The 16,578-nt window shown below is 44.0% G+C and overlaps 1 protein-coding gene across 3 annotated transcripts; it reads left to right on the top strand.

Moving 5' to 3' along the window:
- Window positions 1–2,982: 2,982 nt before the first annotated feature.
- Window positions 2,983–15,074, top strand: LOC135546355 (PHD finger protein 13-like). 3 transcript variants are annotated; one of them, XM_064974710.1, is made up of 5 exons: window positions 2,983–3,026; window positions 3,330–3,415; window positions 12,271–12,357; window positions 13,633–14,545; window positions 14,822–15,074. In XM_064974710.1, the coding sequence occupies exons 2-5, from the start codon at window positions 3,404–3,406 to the stop codon at window positions 15,049–15,051; spliced, it is 1,242 nt and encodes a 413-aa protein (XP_064830782.1). In that variant the 5' UTR covers window positions 2,983–3,026; window positions 3,330–3,403; the 3' UTR covers window positions 15,052–15,074. The 3 variants fall into 3 exon arrangements, with proteins under 3 accessions (XP_064830782.1, XP_064830784.1, XP_064830781.1); XM_064974712.1 differs by having other exon boundaries at window positions 2,991–3,415; window positions 13,750–14,545; XM_064974709.1 differs by having other exon boundaries at window positions 2,991–3,415.
- The last annotated feature ends 1,504 nt before the right edge of the window (window positions 15,075–16,578 follow it).

The raw sequence follows: 16,578 nt of genomic DNA, 5'->3' as shown, positions 1-16,578 counted from the left end.
TGGGCAGAGTACGCCCACAACTCGCTTCCCTCGTCTGCTACCGGTCTATCCCCTTTTCAGTGTAGCCTCGGGTACCAGCCTCCGCTGTTCTCATCTCAGCTCGCCGAGTCCTGCGTTCCCTCCGCTCAGGCTTTTGTCCAGCGTTGCGAACCTGGAAGGGGGTCAGGTCGGCACTTTGCCGTAATAGGGCGCAGACTGTGAGGGCCGCTAATAAGCGTAGGACCAAGAGTCCTAGATATTGTTGCGGTCAGAGAGTATGGCTCTCCACTCAGAACCTTCCCCTTAAGACAGCTTCTCGCAAGTTGGCCCCGCGGTTCATTGGTCCGTTCCGTATTTCCCAGGTCATTAATCCTGTCGCAGTGCGACTTCTTCTCCAGCGCTATCTTCGTCGCGTTCACCCGGTCTTCCATGTCTCCTGTGTTAAGCCCGTTCTTCGCGCCCCGCTCGTCCCCCCATCCTTGTCGAGGCGCACCCATCTACAGGGTTCGTAAGATTTTGGACATGCGCCCTCGGGGCCGTGGTCATCAGTACCTAGTGGATTGGGAGGGGTACGGTCCTGAGGAGAGGAGTTGGGTTCCCTCTCGGGACGTGCTGGACCGTTCGCTGATCGATGATTTCCTCCGTTGCCGCCAGGTTTCCTCCTCGAGTGCGCCAGGAGGCGCTCAGTGAGTGGGGGGGTACTGTCATGTCTTGTTATGTCTGTTCCTGTCCTTTCTCTTCATTCTCTCTCTCTGCTGGTCTTTTTAGGTTACCTTCTCTGTCTCTCATTCCTCAGCTGTTCTACATCTGCCCTAACTAGCTCTTTCACTCTTCCCCACCTGTTCTCTCTTCCCCCTCTGATTAGGTCTCTATTTCTCTCTCTGTTCCTGCTACTTTCAGTGTCTGATTCTTGTTTGTGTTTTTTGATGCCAGAAGCAAGCTGTCGTCTCGTTTGCTTCCACCTTGTCCTGTCCTGTCGGAGTCTGCCTGGCAGGAGCATCCTGCACTATACTAACGTTCTTTTTGTTCCGCTGACAACGTTGGAAGAGGATTTATGCCATTCCTGTATTTTCATTAAAGAACTCTGTTTTCTGTTAAAACCGCTTTTGGGTCTTCACTCAAGTTCATAACAATATGGCCAATATACCACGACTAAGGGCTGTATCTCCACATTGTGTCGTGCCTAAGAACAGCCCTTAGCCATTGTATATTGGCCATATACCACAACCCCTCGTGCCTTATCAAATAAAATAAAATGTTATTGGTTACATACACATATTTAGCAGATGTTATTGTGGGTGTAGCGAAATACTTGTGTTCCTAGCTCCAACAGTGCAGTATTATCTAACAATTCACAACAATACATACAAGTCTAAAAGTAAAAGAATGGAATTAAGAAATATATAATTTGGACAAGCAATGTCTTTGTGGCATTGACTAAAATACAGTAGAATAGAATACAGTATATACATATGAAATGAGTAAAGCAGTATGTAAACATTATTAAAGTGACTAGTGTTAAATTATTAAAGTGACCAGTGATTCCATGTCTATGTATATAGGGCAGCAGCCTCTGAGGTGCAGGGTTGAGTAACTGGGTGTTAGACAGCTAGTGATGGCTATTTAACAGTCTGATGGCCTTGAGATAGAAGCTGTTTTTCAGTCTCTCGGTCCCAGCTTTGATGTACCTGTACTGATCTTGCCTTCTGGATGATAGCGGGGTGAACAGGCAATGGCTCCGGTGGTTGATGTACTTGTTGATCTTTTTGGCCTTCCTGTGACATTGGGTTGGGTGCTGTAGGTGTCCTGGAGGGCAGGTAGTGTGTCCCCCGATGATGTGTTGAGCAGACCGCACCACCCTCTGGAGAGCCTTGCGGTTGAGGTTGCGCGCAGTGCAGTTGCCATGCCAGGCGGTGATAAAGCCCGACAGGATGCTCTCAATTGTGCATCTGTAGAAGTTTGTGAGGGTCTTAGGGACCAAACCAAATTGCTTCAGCCTCCTGAGGTTGAAGAGGCGCTGTTGCACCTTCTTCACTACACTCTCTGTGTGGGTGGACCATTTCAGATTGTCAGTGATGTGTACGCAGAGGAACTTGAAGCTTTTCACTGTCATCCACTGCGGTCCTGTCGAAGTGAAACGGGGCATGCTCCCTCTGCTGTTTCCTGCTTAATTGAAACATTTTCTATTTCCAATAATGCTATTTGGGTTCAAAGCTACAGTAGAGGTTTCTGAGTCTACTGGTCCACAGACATATCTTTGTTGTTTCTGGACATGTCTGATTACCTGACTAAGGCTGTTGCAGCTGACATGTCATCTATTGTGGTGCAGGATCTATTAAAGAACTTTGTAATTGCATTTTTCTGTGTGCAGGTTTTTAGTGTAACTGGACTGGGCCTGTCTTTAATATTTTAAAGTGAGACAATGAGAGGCCACTGTCCCAGGTAACAAGTGTTACAGCACCCTCTACTGGTAGACTAGGGAATGTTTTTGTGCCAGAGTGGGCTTGTCTAGCCAAACACCACGTTGTAATGTTGAAATATTTGTAAACACTTGAGCAGAGGTCTAACCATTTGACATAAACATAATTTAATTATGATTCTGCATAGCTCACATTGTTGACTTTCTGAAAGCCAAAAACAAGGATCTTCAAAACAGTTCAAATTGAATGAGGGCACCTGTGCTCCATGATCTATTGCCGAGTTTTCGCGGGAGATATTATAAGGTATTCTACTGTTCGGTGTCGTAGGCAACTAGATGACGGACGGATTCAACCATCTGACTGGATAGGGGTGTTCCACAATAGGATACGCTGTATGTTGTACGTTTTGTTTTTAGATGTGTCATGCAAATGTTTTATAGTATTATAATATTGTGCTACAATTAGGCATATTTCGTATACTCCAATTGTTAATTTAGATAGTATTCCTTCACCCCATCAACGAAACGGGGGTTGCTGTCCTCTTTTGAGTTAAGCGTTCCTGTCCTGCTCCGGGGAGTGATGTCACTGATGGAATGTGATCGTTTCGCGAATCTCCCACCCTCACGAGTCAGTGTACTTTTCATTGCTTTTTTAATCATAAAACAGCTTGTTCCGCATGGACAAAGACGATTGTTCGTAGAGAGACTATCAAAGAAAAGTAAATTTTCGCTGTTAGTCTGCATTCTAGGACAGTTGCTCAATGGTTTATCATTAAACATTTTGTGGATCGAACAACATAGTTGGCTATATTTCAACTGGGTGACAATGATATGTCTAGTAGCTAAATGTTGACCTTTGTGACGTACGCTTTGCTGTAAACTAGAACGTCGACATTTATTTTCCTAAAATACCCCATTTTGTCGATTGAAGATAATCAGGACAGGGCTGCAGTCGAGCAAGGACAAGACATTTTGTTTGCATTTGATCTACAGCGACATACAACAATGTTAACCCAGGTATGTATGGTTTATTACATTCTTATTAGCATGCATTCTTGGTACATTCTTTCCAACGTGGTAAGAACAAACCAGGTTCCGTGTAAGCTGCTAGCCGCTTGCTGTGTGTGGTTTGTCCAGGGCGCGCGACTTGGACACGGCAATGTTCTTTCCGCGTAGCATAAAGAATCAAACCCCTCAAATGATGGTCAGCGAAGAAAGCATCAGCGATGGACTTCGTGTGAAACATATCCAGTAGTTTATTGTGTGTCCAAAAATCGTTGACAAAACTTATTTTATTACTGCGCAGCATCGAGTGTTTAGTCTAGGCTAGACTACAGAAGCCATGTCAGTAGGAATTCTATTGTGTCACCGAAATATTTGGTTCTCTGCTCATTGATTTACATTCCTAACTCAGTGAATGACAAATTAGATCAGTGAGTAGCCCTGGATGCCATTTGATCAAGCTCTCTAGTTTAGAGAAACTATTTGAAGAAGCGAAGGCTACATTTGATTAGCCTACTTCAACAGTCTAACCCACTGTCATTAATCTTTGGTGACCGCCCATCAGTCAGGTTACGATTAAGTATCATCTTCGTCGCCATCTTTAGATAAATGATCCTCTCCTGTCCTTAAAAGTCATTTTAAGTGATTTTGGGCACCGTGTTTGTCTCGTTATGCGTTGATCAGTTCCTATGCAGACGACCCCTGTGTAGAGTACAGACATGAAGTCGATATTTTCCTGACTGTCAAGTCTCGGATGGGATGGTAATGACAATAAGACTAGCCAACCTATAACGTTACACGAAAAGTTATGTCTTATTGAAATGCCTAGGCTACCTTTGCCGCTTGGAGAACCCGTCGAGACCGGCTTCGTTGTCTGTGTTTCTGTCAAACGTTCGCCTACAGTCTGTTTCAGCCCTCGTTTCCACCCCTCCCCCATTAGCCCTTCCGCTCCGGCTTTAAACACTCCGATACAATGTTGCCATTAAGTGATACATAATGTCCAATCGAGTTGCAAATTGCAAAAGTGTTGTAATAGCCTCTGTATATCAACACAGGTATATGCAATATTCACGAATCGTTCTTGGACTATAGGGTACGTATTCCTGCTTTGTAGGCTGTTGGGCTACACGTTTTTGAAATGGCTGTCCATTTTGTGTCATTACCATGTGAGGCCTTCTGAAAGTTTATTTCGATAATCTTAGCCTAAAGTTGTGTGTTCTTTCAAAGCACAACTCTAGATGTATTGCATACTCTTATTATTGTTATTATTTTTTCCACTTGCTCTATTGCTAAAACTGATTAAGCAATTAACACTCAGCACACCGGAAATCTATAACAACTAGAATGACCATGAGGGTCAGCAGTTATTTCAATTGTGTAACTATTCCATAATCAGTGGCAATAGTCATTGAGAAGCAATGTAAAAAATGAGAAATATTGAGTTAATTAAGCGGCATACAAACATGGTCTCTTGTTTTGCTTCCTTGAGTAAGACAACTCCAAAATGCAGGTGTTTCAGCTTAGCTCAGTGCTCTCTGTGGTGGTGGAGCGCCCAGCAGAAAATAGAGAGCGGAATGATTGGTTATGTTTTCTAGTTGCGCCGTTATTGGCTCAGTGTTCTGTCACTCATGGGGACATTACGTCACCGCAAATTCTACGGGGAGAGCTTGAAAATTCAAGCCCCTTGGTTGCTGCCATAGAGTTATATTAGAAGTGCCCATCGAAGAAGGCTCAGGGTCATTGGCCACAGATAAAATGGGGTCAAATCCCATTTGATCTACCCTAGCTTTGATTGGACTGATCATGTCAACATCATACTTTCAAAATCTTAGCTAGAAAGCTAGACAAGTAGTCATCATCATGAATCACGTTGACAATCTACTGGCAAATCCTTTTCAATTCTTGTCATATGAAGGGAAATTAGAAAACATCTGTATGAAAAGGGTCTGAATACATGATAATTGTGCATCACATATAACGCTGTTAAACTGTGATTACTGGGGAAATCAAGCGTTGTGGCTCAGCTAGACATATAGACGAGCCATCAACCTTCACAGCCAACAAAGGGAGGAGAATAGGTACGTGCTTGACAGAATTATAGCATGTATTAAATTGTGGCAATTGTGGGACAGCACTGTGGGGCCATGACGAGTCGGCCGACTCCTTGAACCCAGGCGTATTCAGGTGTATTTTTGAGACCATACGTGAAGGAGATTACAGGCTACAAAGGCATTATGACGACCAACTCATTTTTAAGGGTACATCAAGTACAATCCAAAACAAACTTTTGGATTGTATGTATGAAGTGTACAGAGAAGCTATAGCTAAGGAGACTCCTTTTGCATCTGTACAGGTAGATGAGACCACCGATGTGTCCTGTAAATCACATATGGTAATAGTGCTGCGCTACATGTTAGGGAAAGGAGGATACCTATTCAGTTGTCCAACTGAATGTATTCAACTGAAATGTGTCTTCCGCATTTAACCCAACCCCTCTGAATCAGAGAGGTGCGGGGGGCTGCCTTAATTCGACATCCACGTCTTCAGCGCCAGACAACAGTGTGTGTGAGTCCTAGCGCCACTGAATGTCAAGGAGAAGCTGTTTGCACAAACCTACGATGGTGCAGCAGTGATGAGTGGTAATGTACGTGGTATCCAAACGGTACTGAAGGAGACTTACCCAAACGTGCAATTTGTGCACTGTTATGCACACCAACTGAATCTAACACTTCAGCAACTTTGCGCTGGGAGAGTGAGCGTGCCTAGTGTTTTCTGCAAACCTATCCTCCTTTTTCACTGGCTCACCCAAAAGACTCTCCGCTCTCACGGAATCAACAAACAGACAGGTCCCCAGGCCACCAGGTACACAATGGAATTTCAAAAGCAGAACCGTCAATGCTGTGTGGGAGGACCGTGAGACACTGGCCCAGTGCATGGAGGACATCCGCACGCAGCCTGGATGGGATGAGATCACCATCAGCGAGGCTTGTGGTTATTTTCCATGGTCATGCCAGAGGTGGATGTTTTGTACACAATAATGCCGAAACGAACCATTGATGCAGCAGGAATTGCTGGAGCAATCAACAATTTCAAGGTGAACATTCAAAACATTGGCGAGTAATCTTATACACTGGTCAAAGGACATGTTGATGCCACTGAACCAAGGCGGAGAAATCTTAACACTGCATCTATGTTGAATGAAGCATGCAACACAATCACTGCTCATGTGCAAGAAAGGATTTGTGAAAGTGACCACTTAATTGCAGCAAAGTTGATGGACAGCTAAGTTCCCCCCCCAGTATGTACATTCCTTTCAGCACCGCAGAACTCCAGTGTGCTACCAAGCTGGGGCCTGTGGGCAAACAGGAGAAGTTGAAGAGGGAACTGTTCACTGGCTACTGGCATCCTGTGCTGCACACTGGAAAGACATCACTTTCTCTATTGAAATCACTCTACGAGAACAACCTGCAGGAGGCCTTGTCTCTCTTCTCAAAATCATCATCACCAATCCGATGACAACCGCAGAGTCAGAGAGAAACTTTTCCACCCTTAAAGGATAAAACCATCACATGCAACTCCATGGGCCAGAAAATGTTAAAAGCATTGGCCATGCTTTCAATCCAGCATCACTTCATCCAGACAATGCCAGACTTTGATGACAAGGACCGCCATGCCAACTTCCTGTTCAAGTGAGCACAGCACAACAATGGTGAGTCCATAAATATGTCAGGTATGCTGCTGCATAAGTGATGTAATATGCCAGGGAGATATGTATACTGTAGCTAAGAAAGTAATACCAAGTGTATGTTGTGTAGTTAACAGTTAGTAGACCATGTGTCTCACCCTAATAGTGTGGTCCCTTTCCCCCTAGGGAACGTAGCCTACAGTTCTGACTTGGTGGTGTACATGTAGCCTGTTCTAGAGAAATCTCATCTTTGAATATTTTAAGAGCTTTCATTGTCTGCTTTACGTGCCCCTGTTAATTTAGCCTAATGTTCTGACTTGGTGTACAGAGAGAATACTGTAAGAACGGCCCATGTTCTGAATTATGTCGCTGTCCATTTCAAAGTGCTGAACGAATAGGCGGCATACAGGCTACATCCGTTTCAGCTCGCTCATGTCTTAATCAAAACTACGGCTTGCCTCTTCACCGCTTATCATCATCTATGCCATAGTTTGTACATCTACATTGTTATATTGCATATATAGGTCTATCTCATTACTATCTTATTAATCATTTTAGGCAATGTTAGAATGATGCATTTAATTGTTTTTCTTACTTTGTGTGTTATCATTATCTCTGGTGCTTTTCTCCACAAGGAGGGTGGTAAGTTACAGACCCAACATCATTATATTTTAGTATCCCCTCATCATAACCATGTTTTCCTGTGACAGTCTCTTCCATTCTAATATTTTTGTTCAGTAATAGTTGAGTAATAGACCCATTCCAGTTCATAGTGGGAGGGTTGTCTTGTCAGTGCATCTGTATATTGTCTAGAAAAGTGGATCCTCGTGATTGTATTGTCCTTCCTTTTTAGACCACATAGACCTAATAAAATACTTCAAATGGTAGGCTAACTGCTGAGTCTCTGTCTCTCTATGGTAGGCTAACTGCTGAGTCTCTGTCTCTCTCTCTCTGTCTCTCTCTCTGTCTCTCTCTCTGTCTCTCTCTCTCTCTCGCTCTCTCTCGCTCTCTCTCTGGTGACTTAAAGAAGAGTAAAGTTAAGGCCTCAACATCTATCTGAATTTCTGTCGCTGTCCTTTTTGAAATAGCTGAATGAATTGGCCTACCTCATCACAGCTCATTTACTTGCACTTGCTTATCCTTAGAGCTAAGTGTTAAGTGTTAAGAAGAAACATTGTGAATTTACTGAACATAAATGTAATAATGTTTGTGTATGGTTCAAAAGTCAAAACTGTCACGCTGTATAAAGCAGTGGTTCCCTAACTTTTTATAGTCCCGTACCCCTTCAAACATTCAACCTCCATACCCCCTCTAGCACCAGGGTCAGCGCACTCTCAAATGTTGTTTTTTGTCATCATTGTAAGCTTGCCACACACAGAATATACGATACATTTATTAAACATAAGAAGGAGTGTGAGTTTTTTGTCACAACCCGGCTCGTGGGAAGTGATTAAGAGCTCTTATAGGACCAGGGCACAAATAATAATATACTAATAATCAATCATTTTGCTCTTTATGTAGCCATCTTACATATAAAACCTTATTTGTTCATCAAAAATTGTGAATAACTCACCACAGGTTAATGAGAAGGGTGTGCTTCAAAGGATGCACTTAACTCTGTCTTAAATAATTTTCCACACACAGTGTGTGCCTGTATTTAGTTTTCATGCTAGTGAGGGCTGAGAATCCGCTCTCACATAGGTACATGGTTGCAAAGGGCATCAGTGTCTTAACAGCACGATTTGCGAAGGCAAGACATTCGGAGCCCAGTCCTATCCAGAAATCTGTCAGTGGCTTCTGATTAAATTACATTTTCACAGAACCGCTTGTTGCAGTTTCAATGAGGATCTCTTGTTCAGATTTCGATCAGTAAGTGAACTGGAGGCAGTTCAGGGCATGTGTGTTGTCCTTGTTAATGCAGACAGAAAAGAGCTCCAACTTCTTAATCATAGCCTCAATTTTGTCCCGCACATTGAATATAATTGCAGAGAGTCACTGTAATCCTAGATTCAGATCATTCAGGCAAGAAAAAACATCACCCAAACATGTGAGAAACTCGTCATCATGCAAGCGGTCAGACAAGTGAAAATTATGGTCAGTAAAGAACTTTAAGCTCGTCTCTCAATTCAAAAACATGTGTCAGTACTTTTCCCCTTGATAACCAGCTCACTTCTGTATGTTGTAAAAGTGTTACATGGTCTCTGCCCATATCATTGCATAATGTAGTAAATACACGAGAGTTCAGGGACCTTGCTTTAACAAAGTTAACCATTTTCACTGTAGTGTCCAAAACATCTTTCAAGCTGTCAGGCATTCCCTTGGCAGCAAGAGCCTCTTGGTGGATGCTGCAGTGTACCCAAGTGGCGTCGGGAGCAACTGCTTGCACGCACGTTACCACTCCACTAGGTCTCCCTGTCATGGCTTTTGCGCCATCAGTACAGATACCAACACATCTAATTGACCCCCCATAAAGTAACAGACATATACCAGGAGCTGTGCCAGGCCCGCCACGTCTGTTGACTCATCTAGCTGTAATGCATAGAATTCACTGGCTTGTATGCGAAGCAGTAATTGTTTCAAAACATCTCCTGTCATGTCACTGATGTGTCACGAAACAGTGTTGTTTGATGAAGACATTGTCTGTATAGTTTTTGTTGGCCTTTTCCCCCATCATTGTCCCAGCCATATCTGCGGCAGCAGGAAGAATGAAGTCCTCTGCAATAGTATGGGTCTTGCCTGTCCTAGCAACTCGGTAGCTCACCATAGACTCTTCTAGACCCTTCTTATAAATGGTATCTGTTGCTTTTATACATGTCTTATTACTCGAACATCGTCGGCATGTTTCGTTTCTAAATGTCTGCGCAAGAGTGAAGGTTTCATCGAGTTGTGCGATAGTACTTTTGCACATATGTGGCTGAGGAAAGGCACTACTCCCAATATAATTGAACCCCAAATCAATGTAGTTATCATCATTTTTGCGCCTCTTTGATGGTCCAACGTCCCTGTCTGTTGTTCGGTGCTTCCCGGGTAAAGGGGGCAGTAGCTTTTCAGCTGCATCAGCTTCACAACTGTCAGTGTCCATGCTAGCTGGGCTAACAACAAATGTAGAATTACTAATGCTAGCATTGGATGTGCTCGTGGAAGCAGAACAACTTGTGTCGTCGACAGGTGCAGGTGTCGTACTGCTGGTAGTAGCAGTACTACCAGTAGAGCTGGTACAGTATGTGTCTCTATGGACAAGGGCTTTACTTTTTTTGAACCATTTATCAATTTTCGAGCAAACGGAATGAGCAGCAGCTATGTTTGGCTACATACTGACTACATACCATTAGTGGAATTCCAGCGAGAGTGTAACGGTTAATGTGATTGGATGTTAACTATTTGACGAGGCTACCTGTATTTGACATTGTGTTGTTATTTCGCTGAACACTATATGGTTTAATGTTATTTTTGTCAGTGAAACGAGGCTACTCAGGCGAGAAATTCCTCACCCAAATGTATAGCCCCATTGGAAAATATAAATGGACTATTTGAATATCTTCATTTTTTAATTTTTTATGTGAATCTCATTTTTATTTGGCGTACCCCCGACGGCATTGTGTGTACCCAGTTTGAGAATACCTGGTATAAAGGATTGGAGAAAGGTGCAGGAATATGTAATATTGGCTTTTAATTCTTCACCAAATAATGCATGCCATGAAAGGCACGGGGACGAAGCCCAAAACAAACACATATCCAAAAACACAGGGATGTAACCCAAACAAAAGAGAGAGGTTAAACCTCTAATAAATACACGGGACGAGACCCGTAATAACAAGTGCACGACAGTACACGGGACGAGACCCGTAAACAACTAGTACACCATACACCAGCACGAATGCTGAAACAACAAAGCACAGGAACTCACAAGACCAACGGACATGGGAACAATAACCAACCAAAACAATGGTGAACAGAGGGCACATATATACAATTACTAATCAGGGGGAATGGGAACCAGATGTGTATAATGAGACAGTTCAGTGAGGCCTTAAAGCCCGGTGAAGTAGACCTCTGGAACTGTGTGCACGGAATGAGCAGCAGTACCGGGGGAATCCGTGACAGAAACTCATATGGACATGAATTATTATTGAAGGAGAATGCCGTTTCTTATCCAGTTATACAAATCCACAAGGAATCAGTAGAAACTATATTTATTTAAGCAAGTCAGCCATAAGCTCCACTCTCGGGACAGCTTGATGTAGACTCTAAAAGTTTGCACTGTTTGTCATCGTTACAGTGCATTGAATGTGTTGTTTAGAGTTGTGTGGTGGCTTCGCTGACATGCATCTAAAATAATTGGTGGTTTGCCCCACCAACATTGACATGCTAAAATCGCCACTGTCCATAATAAATAATACATTGCTAAATTAATGCATTTATTGCGTTATAATAGGTCCTAAGAAACCTCAGGACACCAAATGTAAATTGCAATCAGTCCAGTACTGGTTGATCCAGAAGCACATAGACTGGAGTGTATTTTCGGACTGTAAGACAACAGGTGCCCATCTAGCCCATCCAAGCTACACCTAAACTATATTGAAACTAATTTCACACATATTATAATAATAATAATAATAATAGATGTGGCCTAAAGAAAATATGAATTAGACAATGGTCTGATGGGTAACAATAATATCAATTGAGAATGAAGAGACTGATGACCAATGCACCAGCACATTGTGCATTGATAACCGCACCAGGGCATTGGAAATGAAAGGACTGGAGCTTATTCCATATCAGTCTACTGAGGTCCATGCAGGCCAGACGTTTTGATTGCTATACCCTATCTGAAAGAGCAGATTCGAAGGTTCCTAATGGAACTATTTTTGCCAAACAACTCTGCAAATTTTGCAGATGGTCTCTGTTTCAAAGTATTTCTTTTTCCTAGAACAACCGAGGCTCCATACACATGCCTCCCGCGCTTTGCTCACGGCAGTTTACTATTGCACTTAGGTGCGTTTTGTTTCAACTCGCCGGGTGCACCGAGTAGGCGGAGTTTGCTTTCAAGGCCAATAGAATGGTCTCAAATGCACACACTGCCTACTCGGGCTACGGGCCTGCTGCATGGAAAGGAGGGACTCAGCACGTTATCATTTGGTTATTAATGTTTCTAAAATAACGAGGTGTTTGTTTGTTTCCACAGAGAAAGAGAAAACGCACTGTGGAGGACTTCAACCAGTTTTGCACCTTTGTGTTGGCCTATGCTGGATACATCCCATATCAAACGGAGGTAGGTTGATAAAACACAGATTTTTCCTGTTCAAGTAAGAATGAGATGTAGCTTATTAACACCAAATTGATCTTATAATTAATTGATGTTTTATTGTTTCTACACTGAACAAAAATATAAACACAACATGTAAAGTGTTGGTCCCATTTTTCATGAGCTGAAATAAAAGATCCCAGAAATGTTCCATACAAAAGAATTTCTCTCAAATTTTGTGCACAAATTTGTTTAAATCCCTGTTAGTGATCATTTCTCCTTTGCCAAGATAATCCATCCACCTGACAGGTGTGGCATATCAAGAAGCTGATTAAACAGCATGATTATTACACAGGTGCACCTTGTGCAGGGGACAATCAAAGGCCACTCTAAAATTAGCAGTTTTATCACACAACACAATGCCACAGGTCTCAAGTTGAGGGAGCGTGCAATTGGCATGCTGACTGCAGGAATGTCCACCAGAGCTGTTGCCAGAGAATTCAATGTTCATTTCTCTACCATAAGCCACCTCCAACGTTGTTTTAGAGAATTTGGCAGAACGTCCAAATGGCCTCACAACCACAGACCACTTGTATGGCATCATGTGAGCAGGTGGTTTGCTGATGTGAACAGAGTGCCCCATGGTGCAGGTTAGGGTTATGGTATGGGCAGGCAAAAGCTGGCAATTTGAATGCACAGAGATACCATGACGAGATCCTGAGGCCCATGGTTGTGCCACTCATCCACTGCCATCACCTCATGTTTCAGCATGATAATGCACAGCCTCATGTCGTAATGATCTGTACACAATTCCTGGAAGTGGAAAATGTGTCAGTTCTTACATGGCCTGCAGACTCACCCATTGATCAAGTTTGGGATGCTCTGGGTCGACGTGTACAACAGTGTGTTCCCGCCAATATCCAGCAACTTCTCACAGCCATTGAAGAGGAGTGGGACAACATTCCACAGGCCACAATCAACAGCCTGATCAACTCTATGTGAATGAGATGTGTCGCGCTGCATGAGGCAAATGCTGGTCACACCAGATACTGACTGGTTTTCTGATCTACGCCCCTACTTTTTTTTAATGGTATTTGCGACCAACAGATGCATATCTGTATTCCCAGTCATGTGAAATCAATAGATTAGGGCCTAATGAATTTCAATTGACTGATTTCCTTATGTGAACTGTAACTCAGTAAAATCTTTGGAATTGTTGCGTGTTGTGTTTTAATATTTTTGTTCAGTTGAATGAGGTCTCCAGTTCTGCTGTTGTTTCCATGGTGACATATCCCCCTGTAGGATTGGTGGTGTAGTGACAGCAAGCCCAGTGACAGCAACCCCTGCAGCAGCAGCCACAGTACCAGTCCATGGGCCTACCAGTCCTCTCCTAACTCAGACTGTGGCTCCTCCACTCAGAGCCAGAAGGAGAAAGGGAAGGTGTTGAAGAGGAGGAGGTCAGACAAGAAGCCAGCCGGGCCTGGCCAGGGGGAGAAGAAGCCTAGAGGAGGAAGTGCCAAAAAGTCTCCTAATAACAAACAGGCTGCCCCTACATCAACAGTCAACAGAATGCCAGAGCTCCATGAGCAGCACCAGCCCCAGTCTGAACGGACCAACCTCAACAGCTGTCCTACTGACAACAAAACACATCCTCTGACAGCTCCGAAATGTGACCATGACTGTAAACTTTCCCAATCTTCCCTGACTCAACTCTTCCCTGAAGCCACCTCCAGCAGCTCTCTGTCTGTCCACAGGGACAAGATCAACACTGGTCAGACACACACGCCAGACCCCAACGGGTCAGCTGGGAAAATGAATGACTCTACAACCCCTCAGAAGACAGGAAGTGAAGAACTGGAACAGGAAGTGACCGAACAGCCTGTTGACATGACAACGACAAGCTGTGAGACGGGGAAGAGCTGTCCTCGTAGGCCGGGAGACAGAGAAAATAAGAGAAGAAAGGAAGAGAATGTGACGAGGGAGAGCTGGGAGGGGTCTGGGAGTGAAGGAAGGATAGACAGTGGTCAGAGGTCAGATATCCTGAGGATGGTGATGGACAGGAGGTTGAGAGGTCAGCTAACTGAAGACCAGGAGACAGGCTACCACACAGAGGAGGGTAGCAGCCCCGACCGGGACCATGGAGGGAGCAACTACCAGACAGACCAGGGAGGGAGCGATGGAGAGGACACATCTGCAGACAACAGCAAGATGGATGGTGAGTAGAGAGGAACCCCACTTGAGACTTAAGATGCGTCCCAAATGGCACGCTCTGCTCTGTAGCACTAATTTTGACCAGGGCCCATATTCCCTATATAGTGAACTACTTTTGATCAGGACCGTAGTAGGGCTCTAGTTAAAAGTAATAGGGAACAGGGTGCCGTTTTGGATGCAGCTCGCTCAATACCTCATCACTCTCTACAACCATCATTGCTAGTATAAAACAGAGGCTGTGTTTAATATAATGTCTCTCTTCTATTTTCTCTCTTCTCAGATCAGGACGACTCGTGGGACCTGATCACCTGTTTCTGCCTGAAACCGTTCGCGGGTCGGCCCATGATAGAGTGTAGTGAGTGTGGCACCTGGGTGCACCTGTCCTGCGCTAAGATCCGCCGCACCCACGTTCCTGAAGTCTTCACCTGCCAGCCCTGCCGAGATGCCAAGACCAACATCAGACGGTCCAACCGGGCGCGGATCGCCTCCCGCAAACGCTTCAGCGACTAGAGAGCCCCACCAGCTGGTTCATTGGCGGCAGGTAGCCTAGCGGTTAAGAGCAGTGGCCAGTACCCGAAACGTTGCTGGTTCGAATCCCCAAGGTGGAAAAATCTGCTGTTCTGCCCTTGAGCAAGGCAGTTAATTCCCAACAACAACTGCTCCCCCCAGGCACCAATGTCATTAAGGCAGCCCCCCGCACTTCTGATTCAGAGGGGTTGGGTTAAATGCACATTTCAGTTGTGTAACTGACTAGGTACCACCCTTTCCTATTCCCTTTATAGTGAACTACTTTTGACCAGAGCCCTATGTAGGGAATAGGGTGCCATTTGGGACATTGACCACTAGTGAGCATCAAGTTCTTTGCTGGTCCATTCTGACACTCTGCACAAACCACCTCCAGCCACCAGGGTTGTGTTCAGTAAGACGCACAGAACATGTCAATTATTGAACAAGTCCAGGTCGTCCTCCCCGTTTCAGTCCTTTTTCTTCCGTTTTGTGCCTAACGAACACGACCCGGGACACTGCCATCAGCAACCAAGCCATGAGTCTACGGTCATGTTCCTCTGCTCAGACGTTGTAATCATCAACCAATGGTTGCGTACCACATCAACTGTGTCGTTGGGCACCAGATTATAACATATGTGGCCGGTTTCACAGACGAGGCTTAAACTTAGTCCCAGACTAAAATGCCTGTTTGAGCTGTCTTAACTCAAAGCGACTTGCACATACTTATCTTAAAATAGTCGTAGATTTAGCCTGTTCTGGATAAAACAAAGCCGATTGCAAGGGGGATTAGAGCTACTCTAGGACTAAATGGAAGCTTAAAGGAATCCTTCAAAGAGGCAGGTTTAACTTCTGCTTAGTACTGTTTGAGGGAGCAGGGACTATTTGGAATGTCTAAATGAAGACCAACCTGCACTACAGAGGCAAGCCAGACGAGTACTGGTGGATAGGAGTAATCCATTCAATTACTTAGATGAAATAGCTTTTTGAGACCGCTTTCCTATGTACAAAGAAAATGCATTGGAGGTAATATCTTTGCTTGAGCCTAGACTTTCCTCTCCATCTCAAAGAGAAAGGCCTTTACCCAATTCTCTCCAAGTTCTGATCACTTTGAGGTTTTTGGCATCTGGAATCTTTCATCATGAAACTAGTGATTTGTGTGGTGTCAGTGAAGAAACTGTAGAATAGTTCAAAGTCTTCACATCAAGTTTCCTGATTCTGCTAGCCAAGCCAACTATAAAGAACAATTCTATGAATATGGGCACTTTGTAGGAGTGATTGGCTGTATAGATGGATGTCATGTTACCATCAAGTGTCCATCAACTCCTGATGCTGAGGAGTACAGGAATAGTAAGAACTGGTTTTCCATCAATGTTCAGGGTAATTTAGAGTTTTCAAACATTGTTGCACGTTGGAAAAGTGCAACTCACAATTAAGGATTTTTCTCAACTCTTCATTGTGTGCTGTTTCAGAAAGGACAACATAGTGGACTACTTGGTTGCTACTCATTGCTACAGCTGTGCTGCACAACTA

Source organism: Oncorhynchus masou, chromosome 9 (assembly GCF_036934945.1).
Source record: "Oncorhynchus masou masou isolate Uvic2021 chromosome 9, UVic_Omas_1.1, whole genome shotgun sequence".
Classification (NCBI taxonomy): Eukaryota; Metazoa; Chordata; class Actinopteri; order Salmoniformes; family Salmonidae; genus Oncorhynchus; species Oncorhynchus masou.
This window is presented reverse-complemented; position numbering and strand designations above follow the sequence as displayed.